The sequence below is a fragment of the Colobus angolensis genome, unplaced genomic scaffold (assembly GCF_000951035.1).
Source record: "Colobus angolensis palliatus isolate OR3802 unplaced genomic scaffold, Cang.pa_1.0 Scaffold146, whole genome shotgun sequence".
NCBI lineage: Eukaryota > Metazoa > Chordata > Mammalia > Primates > Cercopithecidae > Colobus > Colobus angolensis.
This window is the reverse complement of record NW_012114555.1, coordinates 4,146,291-4,171,191: the sequence shown is the minus strand read 5'-3', so window position 1 is coordinate 4,171,191 and position 24,901 is coordinate 4,146,291. Positions and strand designations below refer to the sequence as shown.

Sequence of the window (24,901 nt, the reverse complement as noted above, 5' to 3'; positions counted from 1 at the left end):
TCTAAGTCCCAACAAAATGTAGTTTTTCCTCTACCAGAATGGCAAAAATGAAAAGGTTTGACAAAGCTCAGTGTGGTGAAGGATGCAGGGAAACAGGTACAATCATACGTTAATAAAGAAAATAAAACTTAGTAAGACTCTTTTATAGGCCAGATAATTCAAGACATATTGTTCTTAGATACTCACTACAACACTGTTTTTAAAAACAGAAGTCTGGAAAAATCCAAGTGCTCATCAACAGGGGATTATGTATAAAGATTTACTTGCCAAGTTGCAAGATTCTTTCTGATAATATGTACTAAAAATTGTAGGTTGTCTTTGGAAAGCAGACAGAGGACCACAGTAAGAAGCAAGGGTGGAGGAAGACTTGAAATTTAATTTTCCATCTTTCTGTGCTATTTATATTTTTTAACATGTGCTGTATTCCTATTTTATAAAACAAGATATGCAACCTCCAAGATTCTACCATCCATTATCCCTTCATCTTTCCTTTGCTACACTGATCTGTAGAGCTAGGAACCCATTCCACTGCTTCCACTTCCCAGTGCTGATTCACACCTTCAATCCTTCAGTCAATCCTGTGTCCCCCCTGCCTGTGAGGCCTCCTACATCTCCCTCCCCACCCTGTAGCATACTTTCCTATTGGCCACATGCTCCTCACAAGCTGTTTCTCCCTGCAGTCTCTCCTTCAATCTAGTTCTGTGAGCATGATGTATTAGTTCCCCATAGCTGCTGCAACAAATAACCACAGATGTAGTGGCTTAAAACACACTTATTCCCTTATAACTCTGGAATCAGAAGTCCAAAAAAATTTCACTGGGGCTGGGCACAGTGGTTCACACCTGTAATCCCACCACTTTGGGAGGCTGAGGCGGGCGGATCACCTGAGGTCAGGAGTTCAAGACCATTCTGGCCAACACGGAGAAACCGTGTCTCTACTAAAAATACAAAAATTAGCCAAGTGTGGTGGCGCACACCTGTAATGCCAGCTACTCAGGAAGCTGAGGCAGGAGAATCAGTTGAACCCGGGAGGCAGAGGTTGCAGTGAGCCGATATTATGTCAAAGCATTCCAGCCTGGGTGACGGAGCGAGACTCTGACTCAAAAAAAAAAGAAAAAAAAAAATATTTCACTGGGCCAAAACCAAGGTTGTGCTCCCTTGGAGGCCCTGGGGCAGAATCCATTTCCTGCCTCTCCCAGTTTCTGATGGCTGCCAGGATTCCTTGGTTTGTGGCTGCATCCTTGCTATCTCTGCTGCCATGGTCACACTGCCTTTTTATCTGTGTGTACACAATCTCTCTCTTGCCTCCCTCTTGAAAGGATACATGATATTGCATTTTTGGCCCACCTGAATAATCCAGGATAATCTCCTAATCTCAAGATCCACAAATCAATCATATCAGCAAAGGCATTTCACCATATAAGGTAACATTTACAGGTTTCAGGGAATTGGACCTGAAATCTTTGAGGGTCAGTATTCAACCTCCTACACATGCCTTCCCAGTTTCCTTTGTTGATTCTGATATTTCCTTCTGGCCCCTCTGAGGGCACTTCCCCCAGTGATCTGCCATCTGTTTCTCTTCATTCATTCTCACTCTTTGGCTATCATCTGACCTTAATTCCTGCCTCTGAGTACAGCTCCCAGATCTATATCGATGGCTCTGCTACCTTCTTGTAGAAGATACAGACCCACGTTTCTGGCTGCCAACAGGATCCTCTACCTGGAAAATCTGCTGGCACTTTCCAGAAGATAGTTTTCCCCCACAGAGTCCCTTTCGTTTGCAGTTTCAGTAATGCTTCATAGTCACATGGGCTTAAGACCTTGAAGACCAGTCAATGCTAAGTCCTGTCTTTGTCCCTCTGTATTAGTCTGTTTTCACGCTGCTAATAAAGACATACCCAAGACTGGGTAATTTATAAAGGAAAGAGGTGAAATGGACTCAGTTCCACATGGGCGGGGAGGCCTCACCATCATGGCGGAAGATGAAAGAAGAGCAAAGGGACGTCTTACACGGCGGCAGGCAGGAGAACGTGTGCAGAGGAACTTTCGTTTATGAAACCATCAGATCTTGTGAGACTTATTCGCTACCAAGAGAACAGTATGGGGGAAACCAAACCCGTGTTTCAATTATCTCCACCTGGCCCCACCCTGGACATGTGGAGATGATCACCATTCAAGGTGAGAGCTGGGTGAGGACCCAGCCAAACCGTATCAGCCTCAGTGCTAGAGACTGAACGCTTGTGTCCTCCCAACACTCATAGCGAGGCCCTAATCCCCAGTGTGATGGTATTTGGAGGTGAGGCCTTTGGGAGGTACTCAGGGTTAGAAGAGTCATGAAATGGGTCCCTCACAATGGGATTTGTACCCTTATATGAAGAGGAAGGGGCCAGAACCCCCTCTCTCTCTGCCGTTTGAGGATACAGCAAGAAGGCTGCCATCGGCAAAACAGGAAGAAGGCCCTCTTGAGTCACAGAATCTCTTAGCACCTTGATCTTGGACTTCCCAGCCTCTGAAACTATGAGAAATAAATGTCTGCTTATTGTTGAAAACACTCAGTCTATGGTAGTCTGTTATAGCAGCCTGAACTGACTAAGACACTCAGAAATGTTCCCTGCATCTGCCCACTCTTCTCTTTGCCCAACACCAAACATTGCTTGGATTGCTAAGGTTTCTAGATAAATTGCTGAGGCATATTACCCCATGGTTCAGCTGGATGTGACTTTTAGACCATCCCCCCAGCCAATGAACAGGTAAGCATTCAGAAGGCAAGTGCAAACAATGCCTAATATTTCCGGAACTCAGACCCTGGCAGGTGACAGGTATGTGGTGACAATTCATAAGATGAATTTACAAGGATTATTTCATAATTTAGAAAAAACGTGTATTTAAAAACACATGAGACTAAGCATGTGGTTAGATATTTAGGTTAAATATAACCTAAAAAGGGCCGGGCACGGTGGTTCACGCCTATAATCCCAGCACTTTGGGAGGCTAGAGAGGCAGATCACGAGGTCAGGAGTTCAAGACCAGCCTGGTTCACATGGTGAAACCCTGTCTCTACTAAAAAAATATAAAAAATTAGCCGGGTTTGGTGGCATGTGCCTGTAGTCCCAGCTACTCAGGAGGCTGAGGCAGAAGAATCGCTTGAACCCAGGAGGTGGAGGTTGCAGTGAGCCAAGATCGAGCCACTGCACGCCAGCCTGGGCGACAGAGCTAGACTTCATCTCAAAATAAAAAAATAAATAAATAAAACCTGAAAAAGAAATATAATCTAACATGTTTGAATTAAAATGGAGCTTAGAATTTCTGCAACATGTAACAATGTTATTACATCTGTGATCCATTCTAATTTTAATACAACATAAAAGTATTGATATGACATAAAAGTATTGATCGATATGCATGGTATGTGGTGAGCATTTCTTAATTACATAATTGAATACACTTTCGAGCATTTATTTATTTAATCAAATGTTTAAAAGTTTTTAAATGACTGAACCTTGGTAAAAACTCTGAGAAGCTCTAGAAGAAATGAAAGAGTGAAATCAGAGGGACTTTAAGACTAAAATGAAACTATCAAGATGAAGGGTAGAGCACAAGGAAGAGAAAATGATCACAGACAGAAGCAGTGATGTGATAACAAACATCAGTATCAACAGAGAAGAGGACTGTGGGTTTCAGCTGAGCAAGGTGGGTCTCGGCTGCTGTCACCACACCCTATAGCTATAATTCTCCTGATATAAATTTGCCTTTCACATTCAAAGTAAGTTTCCATTTCCTTTAGCCTTTTTGATGACCACAGACAAATCCCAGGGACAGAATTTTGACCAAATCTACTTTATGCTTTCTGAAGGCTGCATTTAGTCACAGACAACTATGTTTATTCTCCTAAGAATTCACTGACCTCAGTAAGCATTGTATCTGCAAAGGAGACCATTACATGTGCTTACAATGAAATACATGAATGTAATAAAACAAGCCTTAATTTTTTTTAAAAAATAGCGATTCAGATCTGTTCAGCCAGGATAAGGTATGTTAGTTCCTGATGCGCAATATATAGATGTATAGATGTGTGAGTAAATCAAGCCTGGATTTTGAAAAAACAACTATTTAGATCTGTTTAGCAAGGATGAGGTATGTTGGTTTCTAACAGGTTCCTTTGATTCTAATCTCCTCCTGCACTAATCCCACCTGTTGCGAGACAGAAACCTTCCCTAAAGCTTTGCTACCTAAAGTGTGGTTCATGGACCAGTAGTGGCAGCATCACCTGGGGACTTATTAAACATGCAGGGTCTCAGGCCCTACTCCAGAATGACCGGTTCTGAACCTTCACTTTAATAAGATCCTGGGTGATGTGGGTGCACACTTCAGTTTGAGCAGCACTGCAAGCTTGAAGCACAAATCTCACCATGTCTTTGCCCAGCTATACATCATTTAAAGGCTGCCAGTGTCTCGGGAACAAAGCCTAAGCTCATAACCTGACATTCAAGGCCTTCCATGACTAACATCCATCTACATTTCTACCTGGCAAACCAACTCTTCTTTTTCCCTCTACTCCAGCCACACTGGCCCTTCATGTCGCCCACCCCTGTCCCCAGCACCTATAACTTAGAAAGTTGATTCCTCCATGACTATCATTCTCTCTTGTATGTCCCAGGGATGAACTTCAAGAGTCACCTCCACCTCCACATCTTCCATGATGCCTATTTTATTAAATCTGGCCAGAAGTAATACTCCTACCTTAAATATAGAAACTTGCCTGATTAATTTTTTAAACTTGTTCCATAGTGGGGACTCAATAATAAATAGCTTATTAAATGTTTGAATATATGAACAATATACATGAATGCGTGAATCCATGAATATATGAGTACATCTCTTTAAATACCATTCGTTAATAAATGAAAGCAATCTTTGAATTTATGGTACTCATTTAAGGTTGTATTCAGGTTGCTACTCTAAAAGTTCTTAAAATGGTACTTTTGAAAAAGAAAAAGATTTCTGACTTGCACAAACATTTATCTACATCTAAATTATGTAATCACATAATTTTCATACTCACAGATGAAAATTTTTATAGTGGTCATACAGGGGACATGAGAAACAGCGGGTCAAAATGAGCAGGTTTCCAGCATTGTGGGGAGGCTTTATTTAAAAGGAGTAAATTACGGTACTTGCAGCAGCTAAATTTTTCACCAACGTGAAATAAACTCCTTCTAGAAATTACTCTTATGAAATTACTTCTTCCAGGACACTTAACAGTATATTCTACTGCCCCTGAAAAATTAATTAACCTTACTCGTAACAACCTAACCCCTAAACCATCTGCGGTGTGTTTTTACTGGAGGTCAGCTTAATCTTCTCTACCTTAATTTACATCTAAGTGAGGGTGGTCTAAATTACACAGGGGACTTTCAGTTGCTGGTATTTTGCCTTGTGCCATTTTGTTAGATGACATTCTGCTCATGTCCAGAGGTATGAGTCTCTTTTAATATGGTAAACCTCTGAGATTAGCAGGGAGAACTTTTTAAGCAGCGGGTGCGGGGGGGTGTGTGTGGGGCCAACACCGCTGTCCGCATTAGAGGTTACAACACAGCCACAATAAGAGGAATGTACTCAGGCTGTAATCCTGCTCTGTTTACTTTTTCTGAGAAAGGCTAGATTTTCAGAGCCTCAGGACCACAGAGCTACAGGAGCCAGGATCTAGGACTGGATTGTAAGTCAACAGCAGGATTTACTAACCCACTCCCCCATTCTTTTCAAATCTAAATTTTAATTTTTAATTTAATTATTTTTTTCTTTGAGACGGGATCTCACATTGTCCCAGGCTGGAGTACCGTGCCACGATCACAGCTCACTGCAGCCACAACCTCCTGGGCTCAAGGGATCCTTCTGCTTCAGCCTCCCGAGTACCTGGGACTACAGGCATGTGCCACCACTTGCAGCTAATGTTTTAATTTTCTTTTTTAGAAATGGAGTCTCACTATGTTGCCCAGGCTGGTCTCAAATTCCTGGCCTCAAGTGATCCTCTTACCTCAGCCTCCCACACTGCTGGGATTACAAGTATGAGCCACCCTTAGACTATTTTTTTTTAATCCAAAAGATACCTAAAATTATACTCAAGTCATTATCCGGAGACAAAAAAAGTTACTAAAAATGTCACGAGCGTTGAGCTATCACTGGGACCTCTGGTTACTTGCTGTGGGAGCAAAATCCTCCATTGAAGATTCTAGAATCTTAACTCTTAAGCTGTGGGTGTTTTATTTTTAAGGACAGACACATAGCATTGCCATTTCTATAAAATATTTCTGAACCAGTCAAGAGTAGGAAAATATTACAAATAATAGTAATTATTTGGTGTTTTAGCAAACAGAATCATTAACACTTATTATTAATAATGATACATGTATCAATGATGAGGAGGCAATGAACGGCTACAAATGCATTATGACACAAATAACGTGGAAAGAAAAAATATTTCCCCTAAAAGATAAAGCAACAGTATCTCTTTGTTTAAAAGATTGCTAATCACCCAAAAGTGTGTCCCCCGCTCCCCACTGCCACTGGCCCGAAGGGGCGATTCATCTTCCTTTGTTAGCTGCTCTCTGATAGGCTTTGTCCTCCCAAGTGTGCGCCGCTTTCAGTTGGAATTGATCACAGATGCGACAGTGATGAGGCCATCCCGGACGCTGACAGCCACGGCGTAAATGCTTCCTTGTTCCCACCCAGTGCTGTCGGAGGATGGGATAGGAACAATGAGAGCTAATGATGCAACTCTGGAAGCTATCATTTCGAATCAGTCCGTGACTTACACTGTCCTTGTGAAAATCAAGCCAGGCTCATGCCCCATTTCAGGTTAGCAGGCCCAGGTCCACCCCGAGGCTCAGCAAGCCCAGAACAGACAGAAGGCTTTGGATCTCCATGTGGACGTTGGATGCTGGCATGGCATAACCACCATCCAAGACATGCTCCAAATCACACAGGGGGCCACGGTGATCCAGGCCAGCCTTACAAGCAGCCACATTAGGTTGGCTGCAAAGACCCAGCCTTGCTTTCTGGCCAGTGTGGAACCAATTAAAGTCAGGGTCTCTCTCTAGAAATTCTCCCCACATGTACTTGGGGGGTAACCTTTCTGTTCAAATCCCAGATATGTCCTGGCTTCTACCACTCCATGAACTATTAGGGTCTTATGATCAGACTCTCAACCCTGTTGGCTTATCTGGGTCTTCTTACTCAGTGATAAGAAGTGGTCTTCTTACCACTCCACGTGCTATTATGAGTGATTTAAAGCAATGACTATGCATTATTTTTCACGAGCCTTTGGGTCAGATGGGTGGTTCCGGTTCTGCTAATCTAAGTTCAGCTCGGCAAGGCTCCCTCGTCCGTATGCAAGAGAAAGCTTGCAGAGCCTAGCTTAGATTAGCAGAACCACCCATCTGACCCAAAGACTCATGAAAAACAATACATAGTTGTCGCTTTAAGTTCCACATTTTGAGTTGGTTTGTTACCCAGTAATAGCTAACTGACACAGCTGGTTAGTCCATTTAGCTGAGAGCACAGTTTTTAGGGCAGACAATCATGAGGTTGGAAAGGTAGGCTAGGCCAGGCTGCAGAGTTGAGATGTTAAGTGGAAGACAGTGGAGAGCCACTTGTGATTTTTGAGCACGGCACAAATGTGATGAAACAGTACTCCAAAAGCTTTATTCTATAGTAGCAGGATGAAGATGAGAATAAAGCAAAGACAGTCAGGGAGGATGGAAAACCAGGAGAGGAGCCCTCCTGACAAGAAAATGAGGGCCTGAACCATGCCAGAGGCGGTAGGTCCCGAGGTATGAAAACTCTGCAGAAAGAGTTGAGTGAAAGACCACATGTAGATGGAGATAGAAAGTTGACAGTGGTTGACAGCTCCAAGGTTTTGAGCCTGAAAAGCTGAGAGGGTGACAAAAAAAGAAGGAAGAAAGCAGGAAGAGTTGGTGATGCCATGCTTGAGAAGTCCACGGAGTATTCAGGGCAAGGGAAGCTGGGGCTCTGGGAAATGTGGGGTGTAACTCTGCAGATGGAACCCTGCAGGGGAAAATACTTTGAGAGTATTTTATGGAGGTAATGATTAAAGGCATGAGTCTGAGCAAGAGAAGATGTAAATGTGGATGTATATTGTTTATCTACTGCTGTGTAACGAATTACATCAAACCTAGCAGCTTAAGACTCAGAAGTCTGAAAACAGTTGAGCTGGGTGGTTCTGGCTAATGGTCTCTCACGAGGCACCCATGAAATGCTGACCAGGGCTGTTGGCATCTGAAGGCTTGACTAGGGCTGGAGAATCTCCTTCCAGGATGTCTCACTCAAGTGGCTGATGGTTGGAGGCCTCAGCTCCACACCACGTGAACAGTGTGGACAGCTGCTTGAGTGTCCTCATGACATGGCTGTCAGCCTCCTTCAGAGTAAACAACCCGAGAGAGCATAAGGGACAAGTCTCATGTCTTTTATGACCTGGATGCAGAACTCACATACCCTCACTTCCGTATTCTATTAATCAGACAGACTGATCCTGATATGACATGGAAGACGGTTACACAGAGGCATGAATACCAAGGGGTAGGGAACATTTGGTACATTCTCGGAAGCTGGCTGCTACACTGGGGTGGCAGAACAAGACAAGCAAAACTTCAGAAGATAAAAAGTTTGTTGGGAAGACAAGACTCCCACATGGGAAGAGATCAGGCTCTCAAACCTGTTGGCTTATCTGGGTGTCTATATAGGTCTTTGATCCCTTCCAGAACACCCTGCCTCCAGAACTGTCTATCTGGTAGAGGAGGAGCTTTTCTCTCTATTCTACTGCTTTGCAGACTTCCCATGTACCAGGCAACGTGCCAAGATTTCCCTGAGGTTGACATGATTGTGTCACTGTTTTAAAGGGAAGAAAACTGAGGCTGAAGTCTCCAGCCCAAGTTCTCATAGCCAATGTGATATGGAACTGGCCATGAACCCAGGTTGTTCAGCTCCAGGGTCCTCACTATTTATTTTTTGAGATGGAGTCTTTCTCTATTCCCCAGGATGGAATGCTGTGGTACAATCTTGGCTCACAGTAACCTCTGCCTCCTGGGTTCAAGTGATTCTCCTGTCTCAGCCTCCTGAGTAGCTGGGACTACAGGCATGCCCCACCGCACCCGGCTAATTTTTGTATTTTTAGTAGAGACAGGGTTTCACCATATTGGCCAGGCTGGTCCTGAACTCCTGAGCTCAGGTGAAACACTCACCTCCACTCCCAAAGTGCTGGAATTACAGGTGTGAGCCACTGCACCTGGCACGGGGTCCTCACTCTTAACCTCTCTGCCAACATGCCTAGAGAGCAGGGGCCTGCATGCTGCAGTTAAAACCTCCCAACAACATGAACCCACAGAAGCAACAAGAGGAAATCTGAGGAATATCCCAATGATGCCAAAGCAGCAGCAGGAAGGGGAAGCAGAAGAGACCGACGTTCATTGAGCCACTCCTCTGTGGCAGGCACAGTCCAGGTAAAGATGGAGAAATTGAGGCGTACTTACCATCCTTGGGATCTGCTTTGTTCTCAGTGGGCTGCTCGACAAACTTCAGCAGTGGGGATCTCGACCTCTGTCCACTAGGAAGAGTGGGGTCGCTGAACAGTATGGTGTCCTTTCCCCCTGTTGCGGAAAAGGGGAAAATGGATGTCTTATATCATCACTGGAGCTGGGTTACATTTAGGCCCACACAATTAACTGACTCAGGGCTGGCTGCCCACAGACACTACCACTGAAGGGAAGCCTGCTACGACTGCTGACATCCTCCATACTTCTTTACACTGTTGCACCACCCTAGCCCTAGCCCTTGCACACACACACACACACACACACAATCCTTATCATTAATTTAGTATTGAATTATAGGCCATTTCTTACTTTCCTCTCACTGCTTGATGTATATTCATCTTACTTCCCTAAGTGGACCACAGGTTCTTGGAGGGGGCGATAAGCATGTCTAGAATGCCTGATACAGAACTGAATTCACAAAGTCAATGCTCAAAAGGGTAACAACACATTGGTGGGCTATTACTGGAAGAGACACTGATTCTTCCCAGGTGTTGGAAATGAGAGAGAGTTGGCAATTCTTTGATGTCACTGGAACTCTGCTCTCCAGTTGGCTAAACACTATGATTTGACTCCTACTTTGGGAAAGAAAGAAGAGGAAGAGGAGGGGGAGGAGGAAGAGGAGGAGGAGAAAAAGATTGTATTGTGTCTTATTCCACCATTCAGTAGTTTAAATGGAGTCACAAAAAACAATGAGCAGACAGAACAGACTGATCTGATTTATACTAGAAGAGGCTCTTTTTCCCTTTACTTTCAACATGGTTTGAAAACATCATAACATGTTTCTTCATCATAACATCCTTCACCACTGCAAAAGGTCAATGCTATTGCCATGACATAAACTGTATCAGATCTGGGGAGCTGCCACTCTTTCCTGTCCTCCCATTTTGTATCTATGTGGAGACCAGAGATTAGAACAAACAGGGCCACAGCACAAAATTCATTCAGCCAAGTCCCCAAAGCTAATTTCATCCTTTAATATTTGTTTTGTACTAATTGAATTCTCTATTTCAATTGACTATTCTAATCAGAAAAGTTCAAGGAAAGGTAGATAATGCATTTCTACTTATTTACATGCAGGGATGACATAATGCACTGCTGATGTTAGCCACAAAAACAAGATATTTTAAACAGAACATACTCCCAAATCCTACTGAAACATTGTAGCTCAGGCCTTCAGGCAGCAAAAGGAAAAAAGGAAATAGTTGTTATTGCATAATAGCCATTTCAAGTTGTACCTAGACCAAACAAAACCACAGAAAATTCTCGGCATCTGTTCACTCAAGTAACTTCCATCTTTTAATATAAATTGTAGAAATGAAACAGTGAGAAATTTCACTGAGTCATTTTGAGAAAAAAAAAATCAAAAGCCCCAGACACGCACAGACATGGCAATCTCACTGTACAAACATGATCAATTTGCCCAACTATGTTGAAATTCAATGCAATAAAAGAAAGGCCTTCCTAGAAGATGAGGCTTTAACAGCATCAAAAGATTCTTGTGCAGAAATGGATCATTCAAATCCCCAGGACTGTATCCGGCAGTAATTAGTTCTGTTAGGTCTTTTGATATCAAATTCAAGGAATCACTGCTAAAAATTCCAATTCTTGAAACACACATCCAGGCAACCTAAGGCAGCGATTCAGGTTTACATTTCAGAAAATGTGTTGTTGTCCACCTGCCTCCCTGTGCTGACTTTTACTGATCATCCATTCCAGGGAAGCACTCATATGATTCAAGGATGAAGGAGATTGGTTTGTGCGGAAGGTTAAGTAACTAAAACTAGAGGTACAACGTGGTTTCCAGGGAAAGGGGAGATGGTGGAAATGGTAAATACAAGTTTCTGAAGAGTAAAAAGTCAACGGGGAATGGCTGACTGGGGTCTCACAAAAGGAGTATTTTACCAAGACAAGTGGGAAAAATATAGCTAATTAAAGTAGAACACCAGAGCTTCCAAATACAGTGTATAACTGGAAAAAAAAAATCACAGAAAATTCAGATTTTCAGACTAAGTAAAAATGGGATGGGGGAAGGGAAGAGAAGGAGGTAGTGGAGTACATTTTGGGTTAGAAAAATTGTTGGTTTTTATATTCATTTTTAGTACTGGTGATTAAATTGGACGAATCTTTGTATGTTCTTAGATTCAATTTTAGGACTGGTGATTAAATTGCACAAATCTTTATTAAGTTCTTATATTAACTTTTAGGGCCGATAATTAAATTGAGCAAATTGAATAAATCTTTATAGGATATCTACAGATTAAAAGAAAAGAAACAATTGACTACATTCACAAAAGTTAAAAAAAATATAGACACAGTGACAATTTCAGAATTCAGGTTTGCTAAACTTCACAGTTCCACAGATGAGACCCTGAATATTTATTGCGTTTTTCTGATTCTACCCCCAGCCTGCCATGTAGTTTCTAAATTTAGAACACTTGTAGATGTTTTCAGCAATGATCTAGTTTAAATAAGGTAGAATAAAAGGACTTTAAAAAGGTAGAAGATTCTTGTAAATTATGTGGGAGTTTCATTTCTTAAAAAAGGAAAATAGTTTTCATGAAGTTCTGTTTACCTGGAAGACTCCACAAACCAGAAACTTCCAGAGTTCTTAATTTTTTTTCCAGCTCAGCCACCCGATTCCCTAGGATTCTGAAAAAAGGGGAGAAGATGACAGTCGATTTTTGAGCTTCCTGTCAGCCCGCAGCTCTGGAAATCCTACTGGTGCCCTAGTAGAAAAGTTTGGAGATTTATGATATATGCTAAAAACAGAGCATTTGTACGTATGTGTGTGTAAATAATATGTGCTCTATTGCAAGTGCATATGCAAATAGAAAGTACATGAATGATTAAACACAATACTCAAATACCATGAAAGTGAGCCCTCTCCCAAAAGGTAGTTTTCCTGGGAAGCTAAATGATGACTCCACCGCTGCCCAAATCATTTGATGGAATCTCTATTTAAGAAATGCTCATTGCAAAGAAGACAATACATTTTGAATACCCTTAATAGTATCACACCTTGATTCTTTGAGGGTGAATCTGATTTTTGCAAACAACCAGGTCTGAAAAATAAGATGGATGGTCACGCTTGGTAATGTTGTTTTGAGTCAATAAATAATACCATCAGCCTTCTTAGACCCATGTCTTACTGATGTCCACATTCTTGATATTTAGCACAATACCTGATACATGGGAAGTATTTGATAAATATATTTGATTAAATAAATACCTTTCTTTTTTCATGACTCATAATTAGCTATGGGAAGAATGAAAAGAGATATTTCAAAAGAGTTTTCAGTAATTGCAGAATCATTAGAATAATTACATTGTTTTCCAAGCTGACCATTCTGAGTCACTAAGATATATAAATTCTAGAATGTGTGTATTTGAAAAGACCATAATGTTTACTTGGAAGCCAAACTCTCACTACATGCATGGATAGACATGGGGGCATACATACTCCCGCATCACTCTATACAAAATTAAATATAGTTGGGAAATGATTTAATAGTCCTCTAAAAAACCAGTCTTTATTTTATTTGGGGGATTTTCTTGGCACTGCTGTGCTAAAATAATGTGGAAATCACCTTAATAGCAAAGTTTCAATTCCTTTCAGCAAGATAAATCAGAACACTAGAATTATTCTATCTCTCTTTATATTCCAGAGATAGCTACACACACCCACATACACACAGAGACATGAATATGTATATATCTGCACATACATATGGCTGTGGATTAATCCTTGTTTTACCTGAATTGACTTGTATCATCTTAATTAATATTCCCTTTGAGTTCACAGAAAACTCAGGAATTACTCTATGTGGTTTTCTTCCATCTAGGTACTTAGAGCTATTCTTTTCTTCTTTTCCGTAAGTCTTAAAATTATGCATAGTCTTCATCAATTACTTTCCACTTTCATTTCATTTGTTGGGTCTCTTTTGCTTTCATGTCCCTGACCCTTCAATAGGCACTATCCTTTGTAATCTCGCTTTCCATATTTTGCTCAGACCTTCTGATCTAAGCTCCCTTTTTACCAGTTGATGAGTTTGAGATGCAATCACAACAGTGTTCAAGTTGATGCCTGTTTCTTAACGAGATCAGATCATCTGTAGGTGGCTGCTTCTTGGAAACAAAAGATAAAGCTTAACTCTTCCGTGGAGGTGGAGGGATGCCGTCCGAGCAGCATTTGAAGGTGTGGTGAAGAGATACTGGGTTATATTTTTTCTGATGTTTCAGGATAACACAGCCGTTTCTCTCAGAAATGGAACGAAGTGAATTTCCTGGTGTCCCCAGCAATCTACTTTCAGGGCCTCTGCCTAAGTTTGTCAGTGCTTTCTTCTCTGACCTGACTCTTATCAGCGTCTGATGCAGGGCTGGAGGTAGTAAAATGGACTCAGTAGAAGTTACGACAGTAGAAATAATAACAATAATACCACCGACCACAATAGCAACTGTGTCACTGTTAACACAAACAACTAATCTTTCCTGAGTCCTTAACACACGTCAGAGGCCATGCTGAACACTCACCTCATCTGTGTTACCTCATCTAACCTGACAAAAACCCTGTGGTATGCATGGTATTGTTATACTCCTTTTACACGTGGACTCTAAGGAACACAGAGGTTAAGCAACTTGCCCAAGGATGCACAGTTTATCTCAAAGTTCTGTCTTTCTCCAGCCCCCAGCAATCTCATCCACCATACTCCCCTCTTCCCACTAGGAAGGTGAGGAACAGAAGTTAGTTAACTTGACCAAAACCATAAGCAAGACTCAGCTGGTGGTGAGAGTGTATTGGAATGTAAGCCTGGACTTGCTTCTGAAGCACATGTTCTTAACCAATACCCCATAATGGTACTTTAAAACCAACCTTGGCACATTCTTTCTCATGTCTGCATGAAGTGCTCCTTAAAAACTGTTCATGTTGAAACATGGATGTGGCCGCAGCTGCCTTGCAAAATACAAGCCACAATGCTTCAAATGGCAAAGAGGATCTCTGCTAGCTTCACACTGAAAGAACGTGGCAGGGAGCCCACTGAACCTGGTGTGACGCAGCCCAGGGATAGAAGAGGGGCTATTTACGTCTTAGTAGCCAGCAGCATGGATAGGTGGAGAGAACAGCAGGAGCCGAGTCCATTAAATTTAGTTTGACCAATTCAACAAACAATTCCCGAGATCCAGCTCTGTAAAGCACTGTGCTACAGGCTGTAGGGGATAATGAGGAGAAGGAGATCCTGTCCCTGCATTTGAGAGACTAAGCGTCTGGTGGGAGACTGACTGATGCATACACACAAAAACATACATGGACGGTGCAGGGGAAGGCTTTAATAACAGCTGGTATTTGTTAATCACTTGCTGTATACCAGGTATGCACACACACTCCCTTGGTGTCCTGCAACAACTGATGTGTCAGCTCTTGTTAGCCTTATTTTGTAGATAAGAAAACTGAGACTCAGAAAGGTCACTTAATTCACTCAGGCTTACACAGCTAGTGAGCAGAGGGGCCAGGCAAAAACATGGGCTTGAAAATACACACATGCTTATTAAAACTGTACAGCAGAAATGAAGAGCTAAGTGGAAGATGAATCGAGAGAGACCAGTAGGAACCCAGACCATGAATGACCTACCTGCCATATTGACAGCATTCAGACTTTTCTATATTGGCAATGGGGAGAGAGTGAAGAGGTTTATCGTTGTTGTTTTGTTTTGTTTTTTAAGATACGGAGTCTCACTCTGTTGCCCAAGCTGGAGTGCAGTGGCGTGATATCAGCTGACTGCAACCTCTGCCTCATGAGTTCAAGCAATTCTGCTGCCTCAGCCTCCCAAGTAGCTGGGACTACAAGTGTACGCTGCCACACCCGGCTAACTTTTTTTGTATTTTAGTAGAGACGGGGTTTCACCATGTTGCCCAAGCTGGTTTCTAATTCCTGAGCCCAGGCAATCTGCCTGCCTCGGCATCCTAAAGTGCTAGGATTACAGGTGTGAGCCACTGTGCCCAGCCCAGTGAAGGGTTTTAAGCAAGGAAGCAGCATGAGGAAGTTTAGGCAAAGTATTCTTGATGCCTAGTTGAGAATGGAGTGGAAGGAGTGTGAGTAGAAGCAGAAAGATCAGTTAGAAGGGCATCGTCCAGGTGGGATCGATATGGTCCAAGTCAAGCCAGTGGGGATGCAGGGGTGCTACAGGAATGGGGCAATAACGAGGAGGTAGATGAGCTTGAGATGCTTGTGGGAGATCTGTGCAGACACACTGGATACAGGAAGAAAGGTAAAGATCTGAGAGTGCAGGCTGGGGGAGCGGAGTCAGTAGCTCACCACCAGAGGGTGTGAAGTCAGAAAGAACAGTAGAGGGGGCAGAGGAGAGCCAGGACAACGTGCCATCTTGGAAGCCAAGTTGAGAGGGGTGCAGATGAGAAGCGTGGTCAATATTGTCTTATTCTAGAAAGTGGTCACACCAGATGGGAGTTGAGAAGAGGCGGCTTAGAAGATGTGCCTGACACTTGAAGGAGGAATGTTTCAGGACAGTAGAGGGGATGAAATCCACAGTCCAAGGGACTGGGCTGAGACAGAAGCAGACTCTGGGAAAAGTGAATATAGCCGACTCCTCAAGTAGCTTAGCAGGGAAAAGCAGGAGATAAACGGCAGTAGCTAGAGGCAAACTCAAACTTGGGAGAGGTTTGGGGTTTTTTGTTTTTCGTTTTTCTTGCAGGATGAGGGAGATTTTAAAGTTTTAAAGATTTTTTTTAGTTATGGGTTGTTTTGGGGTAGATTTCAGCATATATCTACCTAGTAGTCTAGGGAAATCTCTCAGGACGCCAGGCCTCCAGATGGCTTCCCTGCAGTGGTTTTAGATAGTAATGACATCATTGAAGGTGGGATAAGGAGTCTGTGAAGACAGAACTCACACAGGAACTGCACTACTGTGCTTGCTCTCTGGACAACACAGACAGCAGGAATACCTGAGTGAGGGTCTTTAAGGAAAGTCTGACTCTAAAGGGGAAGCAGGTAACTGTGTCTCTACACACCTGGAGATGCCCCTGCCTCCTCCCACCCCAAGTGGCCTCCTTTGGCATCTCTGCATCCATGACACCCTCTTGCTTTTGCTCCCCAAAATGCTGAACTTCCAAGCTCATTCACCATTGGCCAGGGAAAGAGAAGAGGAAGCGGTTTCAGGCATAGCAGGAAGGATAGCAAAAGGCCAATATGTCCTCATATATTCACCACCACCTCCCCACCATGGCAAGGCATGGGCCTGGAGGGAAGGCCTGGAAAACTAAATGTGGTTGCACAGTGAAAGAGCCCTTGAACAACCGCCTCATCCACAAATGCTTTGCCACCCGGTTTGAAAGACAAATGAACCTCACATCCGTTCTTTCTCGATCACCAGGTAACTGCCAACTTGCTGGCAAGAAGTAGCTCAAGCAAATTGCCTATTAACTGAATGTCGCTCAAGATGTAAAGTCCTAGGTTTCTTCATCAATTCTTCGAGACGGCTCCGGTTGGAGCCTCTCGAGGGTAGTAACTGTTGGATAGTGGAAAACCAGCAGGGGAGCACATGCTGCCAGGAAGGAACACTTTACTGCTATGTATAATGCTCCAGCAAAATAAAGCCATTTCTTTTCTTTTTTAAATTAATTAATTATTTTTTTCTAAGATTGCAACTGGGGCATGCACACAGAGACCAAGGTAGTTTCCAGTGTATTCCAAAAGCTATTTTACTATTTCAGTTACACAAGGCTAAATCAAGGGGGAGAACACACAGAGACCAAAGTCACATTCTATTCTCAGCCCTCATTCCATTTGCAGTATAATTAGTTTCTTTACACGCCCCCAAATAAAACATTTATGAAAAGTATGAAACAGAGGACCTTCTAAGTATTAAAGATGGCACATTAGGCAACTTACGTACTGATATAAAGCAATCTCCAAGATCCATTATTACAGGGGAAAAAAAAATCAAGGTGCAGAACAATGAAAAAAGAAAGCTTTTTTAAAAAAGAATACCAGTTACCATTTGTAAAAAAAAAAAAAAAAAAAAGACAGTATATCTATGTAAATATATGAGTATGTGTATATACATAAATGTATTGTGCATTTGCTTATACTGTCTATGCATCCTTTGGAAGGATACATAACAAATGAGGAATGGACGTTTCTTCCAGGAAGGGGATTAAGGTAGCTGGGAGTAGTCTGGAAATACATTGCTGTTTAACCTTAAATTAATATTAAATTAAAACCCCAGAGGCAAGGCATGGTGGCTCACGCCTGTAATCCCAGCACTTTGGGAGGCTGAGGCGGGCGGACCACTTCAGGTCAAGAGTTTGAGACTAGCCTGGGCAACATGGTGAAACCCTCTCTCTACTAAAAAAATACAAAAAATTAGTCAGGCGTGGCTGAGGCACAAGAATCGCTTGAACCCAGGAAGTGGAGGCTGCAGTGAGCCAAGATTGTGCCACTGCACTCCAGCCTGGGCAACAGAGCAAGACCCTGTCATAAATAAATAATTAAATAAACAAATAAACAAACCCAGAGGAGGGTTCAAAAATTATTTTAAAATAAACATGAAAAAGTACATGGAAACAAAAATAAACATGGGCAAATGAAAATGTCAGTCTTTCTCAGTGGAGGGAGAGAGTGCTATGAACCTGGGGAATGGGCATGTTTGCAGTGGGTATGGTTAGGAACACATTAGGGAACCAATCTGTCAGAGGAGGCTGGAATCGTCTGCAGAGGCATGTCAGGCCGACAGCCTGTGGATGCTGCCTTTGGCAGGTAATGGGGACTCTGCCTGCTTTGCAGGGAAGGCTAGTGGCATGCTCAGAACTGTAGCAGGAAGGTGGGTTAGGCGGGGGGAGGTAGGGCTGGGGTCTGAGGATGGAGCTGTGGGAGGGTCTCCCCGAGGAAGAAGTGATGGTCAAAGGGCATAACCATTTGTGAAACATACTAGGATGGATGTTGACTGACAGAATTTGAGGAGCTGAAAGAATATCCAGAGAAACCATCAACCAGAAGTTGGAAATGTGGGTCTTGGTCTTGCTCTTGACGGGGTGGTGGGGATAAGAGATTTGAGAAGAGTCTGCAGAGAACGAGAGGCAAAGACAGAGACAGGGAATGAGGTCTCCCAGGTAGGGGAAAAAGCACCGAAGACAGAGAAAAAAGATGGAGTGGGTCTGGGGTGAGGGGTCAGGGGAAGAGGTGGGAAAAGGAAATGAGACAATGGAGAAGGCTGGAGTTTCCCGCTTGAAATCCATCTTACTTGGATTTCAAGATGAAAATCTCAATGTGAAGAATTAAAGAAGAAAGAGACTCAAAGGTGGAGTTTGGGGATACTGGTGACCTGCAAAGAAAGAATGCGGTGGGAAATGTAGGAAGAGGTCTTGGGAGGCATTAAAGCCAAGGTTATCTTTCTTTCCTGTGCATGGACTCATCCGCGACTTATAAAATCCAGAATTCTAACCTTCCCTCCCACAAATCTCTGATTCTGCATTTATAAACAAGTGTCCCCACCCCCCAGCCGCTGCACCCTAGCAATTCCAACATAAGTGACCTCCCAGAATACATTTAGACAGGGTGGCTGTTGAGGAAGGAGAGGAGGCCTTCTTCACAAACATTCCAGGCTGGTGGTATTTTTGAGAAGGCAGCAGGATTGAGGAAAGGCTTTGGGGGCTCGGGGCAAAGAGGCAAAAGCCAGAGGAAGAGGTTGAAGAGGGTGAGAGAGGAGGTCCCACAGGAGCAGAGGCCCAGAAGAGAAAAGATCCCAGGGACCAACAAGATGGCGGCTGGTGTACTTCCTGGAGACAGGAGTGAGCAGAACATGGGGAGACACTGGTTTCAGGGCAGCTGCAAGCTGAGGGGCTCAGGGTGAGAAGCCCTGTTTTCTCAGTGAATAAGGAACTGAGGTCACCTGCTGAGAATGGACCAGGGTTTAGAAGACCTGAAAAGGCTTGAAAGATGAGGTGTTCTGTAGAGAGGCAACAACGAAGCCAGCTCATGGAGGACATTTCGTGCTGTGGGGGATGCCCATTCCTTCTTCCTCCCCTGAGAAGCATCTGCATTTCAGCATCTGGCTTTTCATTACTTGGTTAAGATTTCATTTTTTCAAGAACATTTAAACCTTCTCCTGTCAATAAATTACCCTTGTCATCCCTTCGAGATTGCCCTGCTTCCCTTTGCTGCTCTCTGCTTTCTTCCACATACATCTTCATCTCTGGTGCGATCTTCCCTTCACTCCAGCTTCTCTTTTTCTATTTTGATTTTATAATACTTTCAATCATTTTCCACTTGCCTCTCTCCCATGCCCCTGCGTTCGTCAGGCCCCGGATTCTCTGGTCCCTCCCTTTGTCACTTGAAGCCTGGCCTTCCAGGCCCCGCTCAGTTCTCTCACACTTGCATTTTGGTTCTGGGTGAATATCTGTCTTGCAAGCAGGACCAGCTACATAATTTGCAGGGTCCAGTGCAAAATAAAAATGTGGGGCCCTCTTGTTAAAAAAAAAAAAATGACTAAGAATTCCAAGATGGTGACAGTGGAGGATCAGATCTAACGTGGGGTCCTTCTGAGCACAGGTTGCATGCCCACGAAGACAACACCATGTGTAGTATTTGCTACTTTAATTTATTGTTTATTCACCATTCTCTGAACACTCTCGATATTGCCTCTGTCATCTCTAATGGCTACTTTAACCTGCTTGGTTTTACATAATATAGTCAACATGCTATAAAAACCAAATAAGATGTTCCATTTTAATTACCCTGCCTTTTCACCATCTTTTTTGCTGATCTGGAAGAGTGACATGAGATTCTTTTCTAGGTCCAGCAGCCTATGGAAGTTGATGCTTGGGTGGTTTCTGCCATTCAAAGACCCTCAAGGTCATGCTGGGAGTTTCAAATGGCACTGAGGCAGTTTCTCCCCTAAAAGAAGAGCTGGAAGAGAGGTGGGTCAAGTCACCCAGGCAATTATTTTATGGAACTCACCCAGGAAATACATACTACTCAGGGCATAGCTCAGAGTCAGCATTCAATGTGGCTGGTACTCTTTCCTTGCTTGGCTCCAGCTGATAGCCAAGATGCTGATATAAAGCAGAAGCACCATTCTAGTTTAGTAAGTTTCCTTCTTCATTTGAGGGATCTCACCTTTCCCACAGGTCCGTAGTTCCACCTGGTTGACATTCACTTCTGGTAGCCTCGTCCCACTTCCTTCGCGCCCAAACCCCAACCCAAGAGTTAGGCCACCTACTTGTTGGTTTGCCTCTGGTGCTGAATGACCATGTTTTTCTCGTGGATTGTTTCCAACAGGGCTGTTGCCAGAGATTTCAGGTCAGAAATGGACTGTGGAGTAGCTGGGAGGCTGCATCCATGATCCTCAGATAGCAGATCCTGAACTAGATAGGATACAAAATACATAACTCAATCGTCATTCTTCTGAAACACTGGAATGCAAACCAATGTCAGTCCTTCCTGGATAATGATATGTCCCCAGCTTCAAAATGCTACTGTGTTGTATTGAAAGTCCACCTCAAGTGTCAACACAACAAAGTAAAATCCAGTGTGAGGACTGAACAGAAAGGAGGAAGTTCTCAGGACTTTTATCAGCAATTTTTAAGAGGATAATAATATTTGCATTTGTCTAGTATTTTTTTAACACTTTCATAATGACTAACGCATAAAGTCTTAAAATTTGGGGAAAAGATACCCTACAGAATATTGATTTTTTCCATTTCATGGACAAAACAAGGCACAGATGGGTTAAGAACACTGGCTGAAGGTCACACAGCCAAGCAAATGACAATGACTCCTAGCTCCAAGCACCTTGCTTTGTGTCAGTTTCCCACCATGTGATACCCCTGGCAGGTGATAAGATAATTTAGGAGATTATTTAAAGTTCAAAATATGTTTTGTATTTTAGTAGCTATGCATTTGTTTGAAGGTATTATAGAAAAGGTTATATATGGCATAACAAACCAGTGATTTCACAGGTGCTACTACTTAGGATAAGGCCAAGTAAAATGAGTCACTTTAAAATCGACTTAAAGAAAAACATTAAGCAAACAATAGCAAGGTGGCACAAAGATATGGCAAAACGATATATAACAGACTGCAAATAGCAAATATCTAAATATTGGGAAAGAGTACATTATGCAAAATCTAGCTGTTCTTGGATGTTTGTTACTCCACAAACTGCCAAATCCCATTCACGGCCAAGTTCAAAATGACAGCCAGACAACATACACAGTTCCATGTAATTGAAGGATTGAGACCCACATGAGAGAGACCCACCCCTTGTGCATATCCTGCCCTGGATGAGTCTGCCAGCAAGTCTCCAGTCATCCAGGGATGGCTCTGATAGAAAATTATTTTTGTGTCTAGTTTCTAAAGTGTACACTTTAAAAAAATTCCTAATTTGTTTGCATGCCACTTACAAATACATAAAGGGATATTACAGTGTGGTATACTAGCTTAGCACATAGTAGGACTGTCACCTCCTTTATCCCAAATTTCCTACTTCTGTGAATAGAATGTAAGATTTCCTTAGCTTCTTTGGCAATAAAACACTATTAATGAATAATATGACAATACTATCTACTAAAACATCTGTGACTCTTTCACACGTGATGCTGTTACAACTATGTTTCCCCATTTATGCTTGGCTGGGCTTGAAATGGCTTAAATTGCTCTCAGAAACCACCAGCCCCATCCATAGCATGGCCCCAGTCTACATCTGCAACTTCTGCTTCTTCTCCCACCGTTTTTTTCTACCCTAGGTTCACTCAGGTGCTCCTGCGTATGTGTCCTTCCTGACTCCGAACGGCTGTTCTTCAAGTCTGCTTTGGGTATTTCAAAAGCACTCTTCAAAGGGAGATAAACTAAGAGTTAAACAAAAGGACAACAATCACTGGTATTCCTACCAGACATTAAAAAAAAAAAGAAACAATATAAATCTCACAAATTTTATTTTCAAAAATGGAAAAAAAAAACCCTGCTTTGTTCACTTAACAATATTATTCATCATTGATTTCCCTTAAAACATAAAATTGGATGGCTGCTTTGTAGTCCGTGTATAGATACAGAATTATTTGGCCGGGTGTGGTGGCTCATGCCTATAATCCTAGCACTCTGGGAGGCCAAGGGAGGCAGATTACTTGAGGTCAGGAGTTCAAGATTAGCCCGGCCAACATAGTGGAACCCCATCTCTACTAACAGCACAAAAATTAGCTGGGCGTGGTAGCACACGCCTGTAGTCCCAGCTACTCAGGAAGCTGAGGCAGAAGAATCACTTGAACCTGGGAGGCAGGGGTTGCAGTGAACCGAGATCGCGCCACTGCACTGCAGCCTGGGCAACAGAGGGAGACTGTCTCAAAAAAAAAAAAAACAAAAAAAAAACAGATATAGAGTTATTTAACTACTGCTGGACATTTATTGTGTTTTCAATATTTTTTATTATAAGCAATGTATGAAGAACTGTCTTGTAGCAAAATGTCTGCATATGTCGGTAATTGTTTTTTTGTTGGTTCAAAGGGGGCCAGTTTAAGGCTTTCCATAGCACGCTGCCATAGAGTCATAGATTTCGTTTACCAATAGATTCTTGATAGAATGCTTTTCATCATAGGTTTTCTAGAAAGGCTGTGCCAGATTGATGGTTCTGCTACAGTGTTTGAGTGTGGCTGGCATTCCCCACATCAACGATAACACTGGGTATCAACATTCAAAGATGGTTTGCTATATATGGTATCCAGAGCTAAACTTAGATGGGCTACTTCACATTTTTATAGAGTATTGTAGTTTTCTTTTGAAAAACAATTCTAGGGTGTTCTTTTCTGGTTGAGTGGAAAAAAGAAGCTGCTTGGAAAAGAGCCTTGGTTGTTATGTAGGCTGGAGACTCAGCACTTTTTTTTTAAGCCACTGTAGTGCTGATTAAGACTGCCATATGATAGTTGCTGGTCTGCACTATCAACAACCAAAAAGTGGGCCAGCTGAGCATGTTCAACTTGAGGCTTATGTTTAGCATTGAATTCTGAATATTAAGTGTCAGAAGCCAGTGTGCTGCTATTTATTCCCCTGGACTGTTCCTGGAAGATCATTATTTTTCATTGGAATCGACAAGAAGGAGGAACAAAATTGCAATCAATAAAAGCTTCTTCGAAAAAGGCACATGTTATGTGAGAAAATGATTTCAGCAGCTAGGAGACTTTTCTGATCCTAGAGGCCAGGAAAAGGGGAAATTCAAGGAGGTTGAAACGCATCCTTGGAGATGCTGAATTGGTGATTAGGAAAGGGAGAACATTCTGGAAAGGTGAACACAATCTAGGGGAATATGCCCAAATGGGGTCTAGTCATTAGAAGAACTTCGAATGCAGTGGTTCCCTAAGTGGGGTCCCTGAACCAGCATCAGCATCACCTGGGAACTTTTTAGAAATACACAATTCTCAGGTCACACCCCAGACCTATTGAATCAGTAACTCTGGGGTGGAACCAGTAATCTGTGTTTTAACAGGCCCTCCCGGCAACTCTGATGCACGTGGAAGTCAGGGAACCACTGTTCTATGGATCACCTTGGTTCCCAGACCACAAAAGCAGCATCCTGGATGGGATGTGGCCTTGCAGTTCTAGTATTTTACGCTCATGAGTGGTCTTTCCTGGAGCATGATATCCTACCTTGCTTTGCAGACAGGACTCCTGTCAGAGCACTGCTGCTGGATTTACCCTGGCCCTTCGAGTTTTTCCGTCTCTCCAGAGCATTCTAAAAACAGGATTGGGAGAGATAAAAACCCGTCAGAAAAGTCAACAATGGAAAAGTACCTAGCAGATGTCTCCTCTCATCGGCACACAAAAACCCCTTGCAAACTCCAAGTGCTAGCCTAATATTTAGAATTCCAAGTCTATGCTCAAGAGTTATAATTTTTACAGCCTGGTGAGAAGACTTTTTTTTTTTTCCAACAAAGGTGGTGCATGGCAGAATGATAGCAATTACAGTCCCCTGTATACAAAAAGCACTTAATACATGTTAAATTAAATCAAATCTGAAGCGAGAATGCAGCCTAACATGTGAAGTCACTAGTAATGAAAATTCCTTCTGAATAGACATGAGATGGTGACTAGGTTTATTTTCATGCACCAACGGTGATTTCTGGAAGGATAGAGAGCCATGATCAATTAGTGATGGCTGCCGTGGATACAGATTAAGGAAGTACATATGTGCCACCTACATGTCATTCCTAGAACAGACTTACATTAAAATTGATATGTAGCATCTAGTCAGTGCTTGGCACACAAAACTGAATAAATGCTGTTAAATGAATGCAT

The 24,901-nt window shown here is 42.7% G+C and overlaps 1 protein-coding gene across 1 annotated transcript in view; it reads right to left on the bottom strand.

The window, feature by feature from the left end:
- The window catches only part of CCDC149 (coiled-coil domain containing 149), a 67,100-nt gene that overhangs the window by 2,577 nt on the left and 39,622 nt on the right, over positions 1 to 24,901 (bottom strand). Inside the window, exons 7-10 of the mRNA XM_011935655.1 lie at positions 24,254 to 24,338; positions 20,838 to 20,982; positions 12,181 to 12,257; positions 9,546 to 9,662 (exon numbers count right to left, since the gene is read on the bottom strand). Coding sequence (XP_011791045.1) covers positions 9,546 to 9,662; positions 12,181 to 12,257; positions 20,838 to 20,982; positions 24,254 to 24,338 — 424 coding nt within the window. The remainder of the gene's footprint in view (positions 1 to 9,545; positions 9,663 to 12,180; positions 12,258 to 20,837; positions 20,983 to 24,253; positions 24,339 to 24,901) is intronic.